This window comes from Engystomops pustulosus, chromosome 10 (assembly GCF_040894005.1).
Source record: "Engystomops pustulosus chromosome 10, aEngPut4.maternal, whole genome shotgun sequence".
Lineage (NCBI taxonomy): Eukaryota > Metazoa > Chordata > Amphibia > Anura > Leptodactylidae > Engystomops > Engystomops pustulosus.
In genome coordinates, this window is record NC_092420.1 from 10,577,695 (window position 1) to 10,590,960 (window position 13,266).

The window sequence follows — 13,266 nt, forward strand, 5'->3', positions numbered from 1 at the left end:
GAAGTAGTCTTAGCTACTCAACGCCCCAGTATCCTCGTAACATAATTCGCATATTTGTATGATAAAAGATTTAATGTTTGGGGGCAGTAAAAAAAAAGGATTAGCTAAAAAAAAAAAAAAAAAAAAAAAAAAAAAAAAAAAAAAAAAAAAGATTGGGCTGTTGTACAATAAATGAACCTGTCATCTGATCTACCTTACTAGTTAGATCCCTGATGGTAGGTGTCCTTTAAAACCTAACTTGAGTTGTAAATTACAAATGAGTACAACGCTTCTACAGGTCCCCTCAACATCTTATAGGTATAAGGAATCTCATAACCATTTGTTTAATCTTAGATCCAGGTCCTTCAAGTCCAACCCACTTCCCAACCTTTTATAGGGGCAGCACAGCGGCTTAGTGGTTAGCATTACAGCCTTGCAGCACTGGGGACCTGGGATCAAGTCCTAGGGTCAACATCTGCAAAGAGTTTGTATGTTCCCTCTGTGCGTGAGTGGGTTTCATCCCACACTCCAAAACATACTGGTAGGTTGATTAGATTGTGAGCCCCATTGGGGACAGGGACCGATTTGGAAAGCTCTGTGCAGCGCTGCGTAATCTGTGTGCGCTATATAAATAAGGGAATTATTATAATATACCATGATACTTCGGGCATTGGCCATACATGAGAATTCACTAGTGAGGTGGCCTGAGCATGCAGGTTTAAGGACGAGTTCTAAGTAGGACTGGACTGTTGCACTGCTACATGATGATATTGTAAGAGGTCAGAATCCTGTACTGTCTGAGGCCTCCCATTGAATAGTAGGGTCCAGCCTGAAGACCTCCAGCCATGAAACTGCAATTCCCAGCATGACCTCCACATGCAGCATTTTTGGAGACCATCATTGTAATGCAAATTCCTTTAAGAGATGACCATTCAGGATGATGTTTTTAAATAAAATCAAGACATTCTACAGGTTTGTAAGAAAGACCAGGAAATCATTCACATAGTAAAAAAAGTTTTATTAAAAAGAAAAAAAAAAATAGTTACAACTGAACACTTAAATAAATCTGACAAATTCTGAAATCCAGAACGTAAAGAAAATTTATAAATACCGTTCATATTCCAAAAGGAAACAAAATGAAGTCTCTTCATAAATAAAAATCGACCTCCGCAGTAAAAGTCTGATGAGGCCGGAGTTACATAGATTAAATAAAATAAATTAGGACATGACCAGTGAACACTGTGTGGGGTACTGTATGTACCCAATATAAACCTCTAAACGCAAATGCTGCCACATAAGGCTAGTTTCTTTATTTTGTTCAGTGTGGGAATGATTCGGCTTGGCGTAAAAAGATTTAAGACACAATCAACCCACGGGATCATCCAAAAATTATAAAATAAAAAAATATTCAAATAATAATCCCACGTGTCTTAGTGTGCTAGATGGGTATGCAAGTCTGCATTACAACTTGTGAACAATTCACAATTTATTTTTTCGAGGTCCGACTACTGTAAACTTATCTCGTCAATTGGGACGAGAATCAACAATAGATCAAAAAAGCAGCAGCATGTTCATCCCTCCCAATATCACCCCCCCCATTACGCCACATCGGCTACAAGGTGTGATATTAAGAGGGAATATGATGCGAAACTTGCAAACCATTCTGGCTACTACTAAGTATGGAGTATGTGAACTACGCCATAAAGAGGGGCAAATATATGACGTGTGATGCATAAGGGGCAATAGGAGTCAAGCACATCCATTCCCACACTTGGGTTTTCGAAAAACAGTACAAAATCTAGATGGAGTATTTATTAACCTAGAGAAAAAAAAAATCACATAAAAATTCAGCAAAATGGATGTGTTAGACAAAAAAAAAAAAAAAAAAAAAATTAAGGCTCTGAAAATTAAAAAAAAAAAAAAAAAAAAAAAAAAAAAAAGTTTTCACAACTCTACCAGCTTTGCAGGCAGTCACTGCTATGTAAATGAACCAATCCAATATGGTCCATGTCAGGGGACTACAGGTATGACAGGTAGTCATCGATAATGCTGGCTTAGCTAATAATATCACAAAATCTTGATTTACTAGTTTTTCCTGAGAAGGAACTTTAAAGTTAACCCCCTCACTACCAGGTTAAGGTGCCGGTCCCCTTATAAAGCAGCAAGAAGGAAATTATGTCTTTTTTTTTTTTAAGACAAGACCTTACCCCTCCTAAACAAAACATTTAAAAGATAAATTTAGTCCCCAAAAAATAAAATTGCAGGGTATTTGGCTTCCATGCAGCCAAAACGGCATAAACTCCCCCTACAAGATGTTGCTTTTCACACTCCGCTCTGCAGCCCAACCCAATCCTGTCTGGGTTAATCGAAACATCCACTTAACTTTATATGATCTCTCTAGCAATGTACTTGGCTCTAAGGATAAAATAGTCACAACAGGAACCGGTCTGGTGGTCACCGATCTCAACTATTGCTTGGTCCATGTATAAAATTAGTGTCAGTATAGGAAAACTGGTTCCAGTTGGATGCACACTCAAAAATATACACATTTAAGAAGATGTCAAGTGTAAACTGCAGCTAACCAACCCTGATACAGCGGATAACTAGAGAAGCAAGATGCAGCAGAATCTCGCTAGTGATACCCCCGGCATCCACCCACCGCACTCGCCCCCATCCTTCCCATCAAGTCCATTGAGAAAGCGAGAGCTGTCCGGAATAAGTCCACAGTCTGAGGTCACCACATTTTTCTAGGTATGAAAAGAAAATAAAGTCCCTTCTTAAGACCCCCAACGAGGTATGTCACACTCTTGATGGGACAGCTCCTTCCATCCCACCGGGAATCCAAGCTTGTAGGCTGGACGCACAAGCCCACGCCAGCCCATTCACAACCGGGACTGCAACAGATACTTCCCGCCTCGCTCGCCGAGTGTCTCTCTACGAGATTAGAGGCTCTCCTGACTTGTGCTGGTTGATTCTTGGTCCACTTTCCTAGACACTTTACTGTCCTTTTTCTCTAGATGGTTCTCCTGGGACATCCAGGGATGGGACAGAATCTGCTCAAGCGTCGGTCTGTCGGAGGGTCTCTTGGACAGGCACCACTCGATCAAATGCTGGCATTCTGCAGAGGGAACACAAATAGGACCATTAATTACATGGAACAGACCATCACAATAAAACTATTCATATTATATCCCATTATTGATCATACCCAATCAGATCAGATGACGGGCAATATCCCCCTACAAACCACATCACTCCAGCCAGATGCATTCTACATACATGACGATTATGAAGGAAGAAGTCTTAGGATCATCCTTACCTCTAGACACCCTGCAACGATACTGGATCTTTCCCTTGAGGATCTCATCATCGTGTTCAAATGGGATGTCACCACAGACCATATCATACAGCAAGATGCCAAGGGACCACACAGTGGCAGAGCGGCCATGGTATCTGTGAAACCGGATCCATTCTGGTGGACTATAGACGCGTGTACCTATATGAAAGACAAAGGAGAAACCCAATTAAATCAAAATGTCCACCATAGACATTATAGGAGGATTAGACACAGAGTTGAGATCTTAGAGGAACCTTACCGTCAAAGTCAGTGTAAACAGCATCGCGCAGCAAGGCACCGGAACCGAAATCAATCAGCTTCAGCTCTGCAGTTCTGAGGTCTACAAGAATGTTCTCGTCTTTGATATCTCTGTGTACCACGTCGCAGGCATGGCAGTGCCGCACAGCTTCCACCACTTGACGGAAGAAGTTGGCGGCCAGGTCTTCACCAAGGGCCCCTCGTTCTGTGATGAAGTCGAATAGATCTTGCACCGGCTCCGGCCGCTCCATGATTATTATAAACCCATCCGGCCTCTCGTACCAGTCCAGGAGACGAATCACTCCCCGGCAGCTGGTGGACACTTTCTTCAGAAGGTAGATCTCTAGGGGAACCAGGGTCCCATTCTGAAAGATGAAGGCGACCATGAATACAACAGTCTGGATTATGTTATAATCTGCACATTATATTTTGGCAATTCACTGCTCTTACCATGTGCTTCATTTCTCCAATTCTGTCTCTTGACACATGCTTGATGGCAACCTGTAACAGACAACATCACCTTTAAGAAAACATTCAATACTTATAAGGCATTCTTAAAGGGACACTTCACCTAATTCTGATCTTATCTGTATTACATTCAATCCATTGTTCTCTATTATCACCCAGACAATATTGTTTCTAGAAAGCTGACCTTGATCGCTAATCTCCCTTATATTGTTCCCTGTTATCAGCCCAGACTATATTGTATTTGGCCACCTTGATCACTAGATAATGTTGCATAATCTCCAATGCAATCTATTGTTTGCTGTTATCAGCCAGACTGCATTATACCTAGTGAAGGGTCACTATATAAATCATATATCCAGTATTTAAGACATGGGCTAATAAATATGCAAATAGCTGACTGACAAGTAAAGGGCGAGTTTGATAGAATGCTACATAGAGAAGGACACTTACGGGTAATTTATCTGCCAGCCTGACTCCAGAATAGACTGTGCCAAAGCCGCCGGTGCCAATCACAGGACCCACTTGGTAGCAGTCCTCGAAAGGTTCTTTAACTGTGGGGAGGAGAAAGGAGGTGGTTAGTTGAGCCATGGTGGTAGAAGACAAAAAACATTTGATGTAGTAAATAGCAAAGCATAGTACAGTGATTACATCCAGTGGGGGCAGGGTGTGAGGTCTGCAGACCCCCATTATATTAGTCATCGCTGCATGTAAATGTACACAGCAGGTGAGTCACCATGCGAAACGCCGCCTCATCACCAGCAGCATCTCCTAGAAAGCAGTAGGATCTGGGAGACTCCCTGCGGATAAGGCAACCTCCCCCCTCCACCTTCCCAAGCATAGCTCTGCGGGTATCCCGGGGAAACCCCTCCCTCAGGAGGAGACCACCCCACACCCACACACGTTCTCTCTCTCCATGCAGCAGCGCATCTGCAAAGAGCCCCCACCCCTGGGCAGATCAATAGCTGCAGCCTCTCATTGCAGGTACCACATCTAATCCAAGCGCAGAGGAGGATAGCCATCACCTACCCCCAGGATCAATGATGGCCGCACTCCCATCAGCATCAACTCAATCTAATCTCAGAGCACAAGCCACAGCCAAGCACATTGTACGAACACATGTGGGGGCCCATGCTAGATTGACAGCTCTGGAGCAACGCAGCTATAATCTACCAACATCACCGCATCATATGGATTTACAGAATATATTGCAGCAACATTGCCACTAATATCACTCTCTCAGATCTATATCTATCCATCTCAATCTCATGCTGGAACCAGCTAGAATCTGCAACATAATATCAAAATTTACAAATTGCATTTATTCCCATCTGCATGTAAATGCACTTCATATAGATATAGCAAATCATTCCAGTAAAGTCTCCAAATCCGTCACATTGCAAAAAAAAAAAAAAAAAAAAAAAAAAAAAAAAATATGACAGTATAGCTATTAGTAAATAGCTATTCAGCTCTGCTACATCAAATAACACAGAATGACTTATAATAAAATCCTACTGATGATCCAAAAGAAACTGATCAGCAAATACAACTCCCAAGCATTATCTAAAATTCCCAAAATAATAATAATAAGTTATAATATTACACAATAATATGTAGAATACCGGGTGACCCATTCAACCCAGCTACATCAATCAATTAGAACAACCCTGCTACATCACAGCAGACACTGGAGATTAACCCGTTCAGCTCCGGGCACAGCAGTGTATACCTGGAGGGAGGTTGCCCTGCTGCTCGGGCACCGGGCAGGGCTCCGGGGCTGTAGTGTCATGCCCGCTGCCGGCTGATGGCTTCCTATAGTAGCGCTGCAGAGGAGCCATGTGATGATGCTCCATGAAGGGCCCTTGTGCCGCCAGTAACATGATGACCACGCCGCGCTGCCCGCACACACCACGCTGCTGCTGCCGGCCGGTAGAACAACGAACTCCACGTGTGGCCCGTGCGCTTACAATATTGTATATTATTCCCAAGGTGTAAGAACTGACCAATCAGCTCTCCGGGAGGGTCCCGAACTGGCCAACCAGCGTGCGGGGTACTGTAAGCCACTGACCAATCAGGGCGCATCCCGGGATTCTTATTCCCGCGTTTGAGAGGGCAGGGCAGCCAATGAGCGCGCGGCAGGGACAAAGCTTTTGAATGCAAACGAGAGGCGGAGGGGCGTGGCCTGCGGATGAATACAAATACGAGTGCAAAAGGCCCCACCCCCTCCCCCTCGCGTTGCTAATCCGCAGCCGCTGAATACAATGTGAATGAGCCTCTATCGCAATACTCCAGCGCCAGTGATAATGTGATGCGATGGAGAGTTTATCTCAGTCTAACCCAACAATGGCGGCTAATGAGAATGGCTGCGGGGCACCTTTGTCTCTGCTCAATACCTCTCCCCCCCTCCTCCCCGCATTCCTATAGGATGAGAGTGTGGCTTGGTTATGGCGCCAAACCTGGGAGCACATGAGGTGAACCAGCCCCCCTCTTCATCCCCCCTTACACACAGAGGGTGAGAGGCAGGGGGTCTGCAAGGCTGGGTGGTCTGCTGCCTGCACAAAGGACTGGACCTTACACATGGCATGCACTGAGCCAGCAGAGAACTACAACCCCCAGCATTCTGTGATGATACAGTGCAGACTTTATGGAATTGTAGTTATTGGAAACACAAAATTGTAGCTATATGGGGGGGGGGGATATATGTTACTGTCCCCTATACAGGAATAAGATTTTAAAGCTGCCCCTGAATGAATCACAGCCATGACAGGTGTCTACTAGATGCTGATTTACTGCTCAAACCCCATCCCTGACAATTGTCACACTTATTCTTGGTGAGTGTTCACACCTGCAGGTTTTAGATGCAGTTTTTTTTTAAGTCTGAAACAAGCCAGAGTCATAAAAGTAAAAAATCTAGAAAGATCTGCATCAGTTTCGTGTTGGGATTCTGGTTTTAGCTTTAAAACTGTGTAAAAAAAACAAACAAAAAAAACCTGATGATAAAGGTGTGAATAAGGCCCAAGAGAATGAAGCGTCTTGATATTCCCTTCTGTTCACACTGATACGGGTGAGTGTCCAAGTGAATTAAACTATAGCTAAAATTACTGAGATGAATAAAAGTCTTTATTTATATAGCACCAACATATTCCGTAGCGCTTTACAAATCGTGAGATCTCACCGTTGACGATACTAAATTTCATTCGTGAGAAAAAGAAAAGTTTTGGCAACTTTTTCTAAAAACTTTTCACTTTGTTTATATCCCATAATAGTCACAACATCCGCCCGTGATGTAATACAACGTGTCTGCATCTTATTGTATATCGTTCTATTCAGGTCACACCTAGGATTTCCCTCGCTGAAGAAGTTGACAACGTTCTGTCCCGGTCTCTAATTTTAGACGCTCCGGCATCATCGAAACCCTCTCGGTGAACACCCAGAAGAGAGCAATTAGAAGGTATGCAAATCTGCCACTGACGACGGTGTGTAATGTGGCGGAGCGACATAATAAGCATTCTTATTATAGCACGCTGCCGCGCCACTAGCGGCCGCTAGGGGACGCCGCTGGGCTCAGTGTTGACATTTTCCTTGCCAGATATGTCAGTGAGATTCTGGTAACCTCGCCGCTGCCCTGTAATACCGCCCAAAGCCTTCTGCGCACTTAAAATACCGGTTAGATCTTTCACCTCCCGTGGAATGCCAGCTTTATTCCGCCATAGTAGAAAATTCTATAACCACCCCTTTAATTTACTGCCAGGGCGATGCACTCGGAGAAGCCATTTTTTTTTTTCTCTTTCAATTTTTACAATTTTTCCTCCTTTAAATCGGTCTAATTGTCACACTTCTAACTGACAACCCAATCCCCCCCCCCAAAAAAAAATTCTCATCGCCCCTGGATTTTGTTATAGGGGTTTGTTTACATCCTTAATTCTCTTATGTAATCTGAAAAGATGAGGTCTTATGTAAATAGCAAACACCCGGCGGGGGTTGTGCAGCTTCGATCATCTGCCATAATTCATTATTATTATTAAAAAAAAAAATTACTTAATAATGGGTTAATCCACACAGAATGTTGCTATAAATAGATTTGCCCAGGGTCTTACCCCCTTTTCCCAGGAGGCGGGTGTCCTTCAAGCTGGTAATTAACGATACGATATATTATATAGAAGATAGTCTATCATATCGTTACGCCCTCCTGCAGCTTTGATCGCAAGCTCCCGTGTTTAGAGGATGGGGTATTGGGAGCATTGGGATAACACCAGCTGCAAACACGACACGTCATCCATCTTATCTGCCTGCTTTAATGTTACACGGAGCCCAGGGACCCCCCTCGCCCCCCCCATGTCATCAGTATGTTTATGTATCCTATATATTGCTCAGGAGCAGCCCCCGACCCGGTGGATATTTTAGAAACCGGCTGCGTTATAATATCATATCGCACAGATGGCGTGGTTCCCTTTACACAGATAGGCTTCCCCGGTGGTTACCTAACATCCCCCCTCTCTCTCTCTCTCTCTCTCTCATAGATGTTACACCGCCGCTGCCGCTGTGGCAGATCACATGATATTCCAGTATAATATTGAGTTTAGAGCTGTCACAATCCCTTCTCTACAATTACCCCCTCAGTGCCGATGATGCACAAGACCCTGTGTTATGAATCACACTCGTGCATTAATATTTATAGCCCCGGAGACATCATGTGCCTCATCAGTCCGGCTCTACCACATCCACAACATCGTATACAAAAAAAACGAAATAAAATAAATCAACATTAAAGACTAATTGCAACATCGTATGTTCTGTTCACAGGTCAGCGATACATTGTAGCAGAAAGGTTACTCACCAGCTGGCAGCTCCTCTTTGGGGAATACAGAATTCAGGAGGTAATTGTGGATTTTCTGGTGATAGATGACTTGTACCGATGACATGGTGGCGGTATCAGCAGGGTAGGATCCGGTTGAAGGGTGACGGTCTTGCCGTAGTGGTTTGTCCAGGCTAGCCGTCTTCTTCTTCTCGTTCCCTGCTGACACTTAGAAGTCCGATCGGTGCTGGTATAGTCCAAGGAATGATCAGTCCTCTAAGATAGCAGCGTTCACATTGACTCAGGCTCAAGGACTCTGCAACATGACACTGCTGACAGCGCGGTAGGGGGAGGGTCCGGGGGAGGGTATCGTTACACGCCTACCCTCCCATCAGTGACTAAGTATGGAGCTGCATGCTTCATACAACTACAGCATTCTTTTATATTTCAAACCTCTTATTGTTCCAGCTGCTAGGGCGCCGCTGTGCTTACCTCTACGCCAGTGTGTGTGTTTTTGTTATGTTTTTTTTTTGCCTGCGAACATGACGACCGTACTTATTACACTGGCTCTTTTTACTAACCGGCTTGGAAGATTTTTGGATTTTCTGCCCATGGTTGGACAGTCCAAAAACTTTCCTAACTTACCGTCAGCTGTTAATGGACTTGGAGGCACCAGGGGGACTTTTCACTTATTGCAAATCTCTTCTTAAAGGGAACATGTCTCCATGTTTTACCCCACTACGCTACATGCTCCCTCAAAGTAGGGTAGGAAATATAATTTCTAGAATTACCAATTTCATTTGAAAGCTCACCTGTTTACCTATATTAAAAAAATCTCCCCCAAAGTCAGGCAAATATGACTTTCTCCCCCAAAGTTAAATATGAATGACTCTTCTCATCCTATTTTCACATGAGATGAGTCAAGTTTAGTGGTTGCATGAAGAAGGGTCACTTGTGAAGCCCCTATATTCTGAACTATGGCATCTAGAAACAAGCTTTTTGTTCCATATTAAAGATATAAATCTCATCTTTCAGATCCCCTCATGCTTATCTTAGTAGTTACACTTCAGAAACCCTTATCTTATGTTCTGTAGCACCTAAAAACATGCTCTTTGTGTGAAATTAAAGATATAAATCTTATCTTCCAGAAACCAGGGTTCTGTGATCCACTGGACTTGGCACAAAGGCAGTTAAAATATGGGCAGGAACTGGATCTCTATCTGCAGCTTGCATTTCCAACTATGTGTTTAGATGTCTATATCTCTGGTTCTATAGCTATAAGCCTGGGGTGATGAGATGCTCAACTTTAATATGACACCAGCAGCATATTTCTAGGTGCTATAGAACTGAAGATAGGGGCTTATAACCTTGCAACCACTAAACTCGACTCCTCTCTTGAGAAAATGTTGTGAGAACAGTCATATTTTTTAAGGTAAACAGGTGAGACATAACATAAAAGAGGGAATTCTAGAATGGACATTTCATACCTGACCTGAGGGGACAAGTAGTGTAGTGTGGTAAATATTGGTGATAAGTTCTCTTGAAAGGTGAAAGACCATATATTTTTGTACACAACTTTAACAGAACCCCAGGGCATATGGGTTTAGAATGCAAAGGTTAAAATTCCGACTACACATCTGCAGCGTATATATCGACATGCAGGAGTCACTCTTCACTGCTACATGCAGGTCCTATTTCCCCCCACTATGCTGCTACTGGAATTGTAAAGGGTTACTCACCAAGGATTTTTTGGCTAACTCTGCTTTACCTCTGTTGCATGATGTTGGATAGGGTCTTATCATAGGGATGCATTAGACATGATATCACATTAAAGCATTAAGTGTGTCTGTTTACCTCTGTATCACCTGGTACAATACCCAGCAGACTGTATATAAAAAAATTTCCACATTGATGACCATCCTAAGGAAGCACCACACCTAAACTCTGTGCCCTCTTTTGCTCCCAGTTATCAGCCACGAGACTAGACCGGAATTTTGGCATCCGCCAGCGGGAGACTCCGTCTCTGTTACATCAGCTCCCTGATGACTTTGTCAGAATCCGTATTACGTTGCGGCTTCATTTTTTTTGGAATCTTGTCATATTTTGCAATGACAGTCAATGGCACAACTGAAATAGAGCCTGAACTCTGCCTCGCCACAATTAGGGGAGAGGTCCTGTTCCATCTCTGTTGTAACACTGGGATATGACCCAGGCCCCCTATGGCGCTGGAGAGGGAGGAAATTAGGGGACACAGTTTTAGTTTTATCCTGATAATTGAATATTTAATTGACATTATTTTGGCGTGTTTGGTCCGCAGCAGCAATGAGTCAGGCTCAGGAATGTAGCAGGTACGTGTGCGCAGTCTGCAGGCCGCAGGCCATTGCTGCCCTTCATAGTTATCATGCATATGTCTAGTGTTTGTCACAAACAAGAGGAAGTGCAGGAATGCTACTAGGGAACAGCCATTGGGGACACGCAATGGAAACCCCATTTACACCAATGTATGAACACGGGGGCTGTGCTCACAGCGTCCCCGTGCTAATGGTGTAGGGTCATAATGATCATTCGGTCATCTATTATCGTCTGCCATGGACAGTTCATAGAAACTGGAAAATACATTTTATAGCTGTGGTATTGTTATATTTGACTCATTTTTCAGTTTTGAGGAATCTACTTTGGACAGCACCTTGATACAAGGGTCCTCTAATGGTGAGCACCAAGGAAAGAATGACATAGTCCTAGTTTAAAGGGGCTTTCCCAAATTTAGCTCAGTCCAAAAAATAATGTTACGTTACAGCCCAACTGTAGATATGACACTTTATTTTATTATAATACAAACAATAGACATTGTTACAGTGATATACAACAGGCCGTCGCGTTTCAGACGGCGTACCCGTCCTTAGTCATGGCCAATGAAACGCGTCGGCCTGTTGTATGCCACTGTGACAATGTCTATTGTTTGTACTATAATAAAGTGAAGACTCTTATCTACAGTTGGGCAGGGGGGGGGGGAGGTGAACTGGTATCTATTCTGACGCTGTCCCAAATTTGCATGTTATCCATGCAAAGCATAGGTTCCGAATACTGGGACCCAAACTGAACACGAGAACAACCCTCTTCCCCCAGCATTCCAGAGAATAGGGGTTGTCTCTCACTAATGGGTGGAGCCACAGGATTATTGAAAATGTTGGAAATTGCTGAGCACAGCAATGTGTGTCTTAGAATGCCAATCCAATTTCTGACACTCCTATACTAATGAAAAGGACACGTACATGACCTGCCGCTCCATTGGACTCCAGTTTTCTGAATTGCTGTGGTCCAGTCTACTGAGCAGTGGGGGTCCCTGCAGGCAGACCCCCTGATCTGCTTATTTTACTCTATCCTGTGGTGATAAAATGAAAATTTTTTTCCAACCCTTCAAACTGTGATTTTTGATACTATGGTATCCGAGAAAGTTCAGAAATCCCCTTAAACATTTCTGGTCTCTCCACCTCATGGGTGGACATGCTAGGACCTCTGGTCCAAGGATTCTTAAATCTTAAAAAGCAGTCACTTGATAACTTTTTAAGATTTTTTTTTTTTTGCATTTTCTGCATTTAAAACCTTTCTGCATCAGGAGGCCGCAGTAAGATAAACCCTATTAAACAAGACTTTGTGTGAACCTGTGGCTGAAACTCAGGGCTAAAATCTGATGACGCAGCAGAAAGCCTTGGCCATACTCCAAGGGCTTCAAAGCCAAAACACTTATCAGATTTTATTTGAAGAGTATTTTGCCTGTGTGAACATAGCCTAAGGCCTAGGACAAACGGGGCAGGTTTGCTGTGGACATTCCTTCACAACAACAAAAAAACATTACAAAGGCTACATTTTTTTGAGAAGCATGTAGGTGGGATTTGTAAGTGTTAATGGCAGCAAGCTACCACTGCTAACCCTCTGCGATTATGCCCAGCCTGGCCCTGGCATATTTGACAATGGGCTTTCTATAATTTATTATAGAAGACCCAGCAAACTTTAGCTCAGCTGTGTTTTGTGAAACTACAACTCCCAGCATTCAAACCTGCTTCACTGTTCTCTGAATTCTGCAAAAGTGAATGGAGCATGCTGGTAGTGGTAGTTTTCCAATAGCAGGAATGTCCCCTGCAGCCCGGATTATCTGATCACTTGTTGCCCGGAGTTTGTTGCCCTCTCCATGGCGTTGTGCATCTTTCTCTCTGTTTCCCGCTTGTGTTGCCGCACATGACATTGTTTATTTGTGTTGCTCGGGGTGTGACGTCATCTCGCCATGCTCTGTGTGTATCACTACCATTGTATCCAGGCGGCAGCTTTGTGTTATATCCCAAGGCAACTATGCCACACACCTCCGGTCATATGAAGATGATACTAACATGAGGAAGTAATAAATGTGAAGCGATTACTGACCCCCTGCATGGAG

At 43.6% G+C, this 13,266-nt stretch overlaps 1 protein-coding gene and 1 long non-coding RNA gene across 3 annotated transcripts; one reads left to right on the forward strand and one right to left on the reverse strand.

The window, feature by feature from the left end:
• Positions 1-980: 980 nt before the first annotated feature.
• LOC140105255 (serine/threonine-protein kinase pim-3-like) lies at positions 981-9,160 on the reverse strand. 2 transcript variants are annotated; one of them, XM_072129202.1, is made up of 6 exons: positions 8,877-9,160; positions 4,493-4,593; positions 4,025-4,075; positions 3,576-3,939; positions 3,299-3,475; positions 981-3,097 (listed from the first exon to the last, which is right to left on the reverse strand). In XM_072129202.1, the coding sequence occupies exons 1-6, from the start codon at positions 8,959-8,961 to the stop codon at positions 2,922-2,924; spliced, it is 954 nt and encodes a 317-aa protein (XP_071985303.1). In that variant the 5' UTR covers positions 8,962-9,160; the 3' UTR covers positions 981-2,921. The 2 variants fall into 2 exon arrangements, with proteins under 2 accessions (XP_071985303.1, XP_071985302.1); XM_072129201.1 differs by lacking the exon at positions 8,877-9,160 and adding an exon at positions 5,769-6,095.
• LOC140105257 (uncharacterized) lies at positions 6,265-8,972 on the forward strand. The gene is made up of 3 exons (XR_011850522.1): positions 6,265-7,103; positions 7,370-7,490; positions 8,843-8,972. It is a non-coding gene; the product is annotated as an uncharacterized lncRNA (long non-coding RNA).
• Positions 9,161-13,266: the final 4,106 nt, after the last annotated feature.

Coding starts and splice junctions, on each gene's coding strand:
- LOC140105255 (XM_072129201.1), bottom strand. CDS start 5,919: ATGTTACTGGCGGCACAAGGGCCCTTCATGGAGCATCATCACATGGCT. Junction 4,594..5,768: donor GCAGGGCAACCTCCCTCCAG/GTATACACTGCT, acceptor TCCTCCCCACAG/TTAAAGAACCTTTCGAGGAC. Junction 3,098..3,298: donor TCGTTGCAGGGTGTCTAGAG/GTAAGGATGATC, acceptor TTCCCTCTGCAG/AATGCCAGCATTTGATCGAG.